The 2,887-nt window shown below is 44.0% G+C and overlaps 2 protein-coding genes across 4 annotated transcripts in view; one reads left to right on the top strand and one right to left on the bottom strand.

Annotated features, from left to right (window-relative positions):
- The window catches only part of cadps2 (Ca++-dependent secretion activator 2), a 633,342-nt gene that overhangs the window by 290,674 nt on the left and 339,781 nt on the right, over positions 1-2,887 (bottom strand). The gene's annotated exons all lie outside the window — the stretch shown is intronic.
- The window catches only part of LOC126407758 (integrin alpha-IIb-like), a 5,440-nt gene continuing 3,385 nt past the window's right edge, over positions 833-2,887 (top strand). For both annotated transcript variants that reach the window (XM_050072949.1, XM_050072950.1), the window contains exons 1-3: positions 833-1,032; positions 1,236-1,366; positions 1,466-1,566. In XM_050072949.1, coding sequence (XP_049928906.1) covers positions 884-1,032; positions 1,236-1,366; positions 1,466-1,566 — 381 coding nt within the window. In that variant the 5' untranslated portion in view covers positions 833-883. The remainder of the gene's footprint in view (positions 1,033-1,235; positions 1,367-1,465; positions 1,567-2,887) is intronic.

Here is a 2,887-nt window from a genome sequence, read left to right as displayed (position 1 = left end):
TTGCCCTAGGCCATCTAACTCTAACCTTTTGCTCCATGGTTCTCTCTCTGACTGGCATACTGACCTCAGTGTCACCTGCATCCTCTCTTATCACCCCCTCCTCCTCCTCCTCCTCCTCCTCCTCCTCCTCAGTGGCAGCGTTACTGATATCCTGCGAACTGTGGTTTTCTACCTGCTGCTGGACTTCATCTGACTGACTCGACTGACTTCTTAGGAAGTACTGATCAATGCGGCTACTCTGCCCTTTCTTTGCCACACACTTCTTCTTTCCCTGATGAGTTCTGAGGCCTTTTATTTTTTCTATTTCTTTCTTTCTTTCTTTTTTCTTTTATTTTATAATATATTCACAGATATTTATAATCGGAGTGTTCCAGTCAAATGTTTCTGTGTTTTACAAACTGTTTCTGTCCTGATGATTATCTGAAATCTTTTTATATAATCTGAATAAATTGACTCCTGCAGCTTCGTCACTTTATGATGTCAGCAAATGTTCTGGTCCGTACAGAATCGACTCTGAAGCTTTGTGAATTTGGCTACTGGAGTTTTAATGAGATAATAGAAGCTTGAGAGAACAGATAACAGAGACGTGTCCCTGAACGCACCACAAACACAAGACGTACAATATAAAACTGCAAAGAAACTGATAAACAGGCTTTTATTTTTAGCTTCTATCAACAGGAAACAGCAGGACGGTGTGGTTAAAATGCCGCAGCAGGCTGTCAATCATCTGTCAGAGCGCACGCACGCACGCACACACGCACACACACACACACACACACACACACACACATATACATATACACACACACAGGGGCTTATATAAATGCCACAGACAGACTCACAGACAGACAGGCAGAGACACAGACAGAGACAGGCAGGTGAGATGGGTGTGTTCAGGTGTGTGTGTGAACTGATGTGTGTGTGTGTAAGTGTGTGTGTGTGTCTGAACCTGTTGGAAGACGCCGTGATGTTCCACGGACCAACAGGAAGTCTGTTTGGATTCTCCATCGACTTTCAGACCTTCAACAACAAGTAAGAACCCCTTAATTAACCCTTTGCTAACCTTTCATTTAACCTTAAATCGTAACCCTTAACCAACCTTAACCAAACATAATTAAGCCTTTATCTAACCTTTCATTAACCTTAATGTAACCTCTAAGAAACCTTTAACTAACCTTCAATAAACATTAATTTAACCTTAAAAAAACTTAATCTAACCTTAAATAAACCTGCAGATCCTACATCGTCATTGGAGCTCCCAAAGCCAACACCAGCCAATCAGGAGTGATGGAGGGAGGGGGCGTGTTCCTCTGCCCCTGGTCACCTGCAGGGGGGACCTGTGACATCATCAACTTTGACCTGAAAGGTGAGTTTTTTTGTCCTCAGTGGGACACGTTTTCCAATCAGGTTGAAGCAGCATCACGATAAACTTGCTGTGTGACGGGTGTTGTACCTGGTGTCGCAGGTGATGAGACGTTCAGCAGCACCACGCTCACCTTTCACACCTTCAAGAGTCAGCAGTGGTTCGGAGCGTCGGTCCGATCGGTCAGTGACACACACTTGCTGGTGAGAACATGCGCACACACACACACACACACACACACACACTCTCCTGATTGGTTGGTCAGACTGTGAAGTTGTACTTTGGAGATGCAGCAAATCTCCTCTCGTCGAGCTCGCCAGAGTCGTGCATACCGTCGGAGGTGCCGGAGAGCTGTGTTGCTGTTATGCCGTCATGTATGTTGTTGTTTCTAATAAACAGTCCCAAGCCTATTATTAGTGACCTGTCTATTGAACTAGTCACCAGTAGGCTTATTAACCCCCTTCACACACAGCTCTCTGTTGCTGGCAGATGTTTGTTGTTAAATATATTTACAGCTATGCAGCTGCTGGCACTATATTCTCGTGTTGTCTTCTGTGTTATATGTGGGCGTTGGTTGTACACGCAGCTCAGTCAGTGCGACGTAACTTCCGCTGCGCAAAGGATTGTGGGTCAGAATGGCCAAAGAAGCATGTTGACATGCATACTGCGAAATATGACCGGATGTAGTAGAACATCCTGGTACTTTTGGCATACTGCATCTGACATACTATGTATTGGGACACACTAATTCCTTTTCTGGCATACTAAATAGTATGGTAGTATGGGTATTGGAACGCAGGGCCTGTGTCGATGTTTTTCCGTTGTAAAAAATGAAGCTACAGCAACCTGAATGTTCAGCAGAGCACTTCCTGTTAAATGACATCACAGGAAATGTACCTGTGACAAACTGTTTTTCAGAATAAGAGCACAAACTAAACAACAGGAAACAGTCTATAAAAAAACATGTCAAACATCAAACAGATCTTAAATGATCATCAGAGCTGTGGTAAAGCTTTTAAAACAAACTACGATCCTGTCGTCGCTGTGCTGCTACACACCATTAATTCTAATGCCGGGGACACACATGGTTACAGACACTGCTCACACAGGCAGTGTGACACAGGCCACACTACCTGTGTGAGCAGTGTGTGACGGCTGCCTCTGACCTGCTGCAGCTCACAGGTGTTCAGTGTTCACACAGACAGTGTTGCTGCTGCTGTACGTTCTGTATTTCAGTCAATTCAATCAATTTTATTTATAAAGCCCAATATCACAAATCACAATTTGCCTCACAGGGCTTTACAGCATACGACATCCCTCTGTCCTTATGACCCTCACAGCTGATCAGGAAAAACTCCCCAAAAAAAACCCTTTAACGGGGAAAAAATGGTAGAAACCTCAGGAAGAGCAACTGAGGAGGGATCTAAATTAACAGTAATCCGTATGACACAATGAGACAGAGAGAGAGAGAGACAGAGAGAGATGCAGGTAATGACAGTAGCTTACAACAACATTAATGAAAGT

Source organism: Epinephelus moara, chromosome 20 (assembly GCF_006386435.1).
Source record: "Epinephelus moara isolate mb chromosome 20, YSFRI_EMoa_1.0, whole genome shotgun sequence".
Classification (NCBI taxonomy): domain Eukaryota; kingdom Metazoa; phylum Chordata; class Actinopteri; order Perciformes; family Serranidae; genus Epinephelus; species Epinephelus moara.
This window is presented reverse-complemented; position numbering and strand designations above follow the sequence as displayed.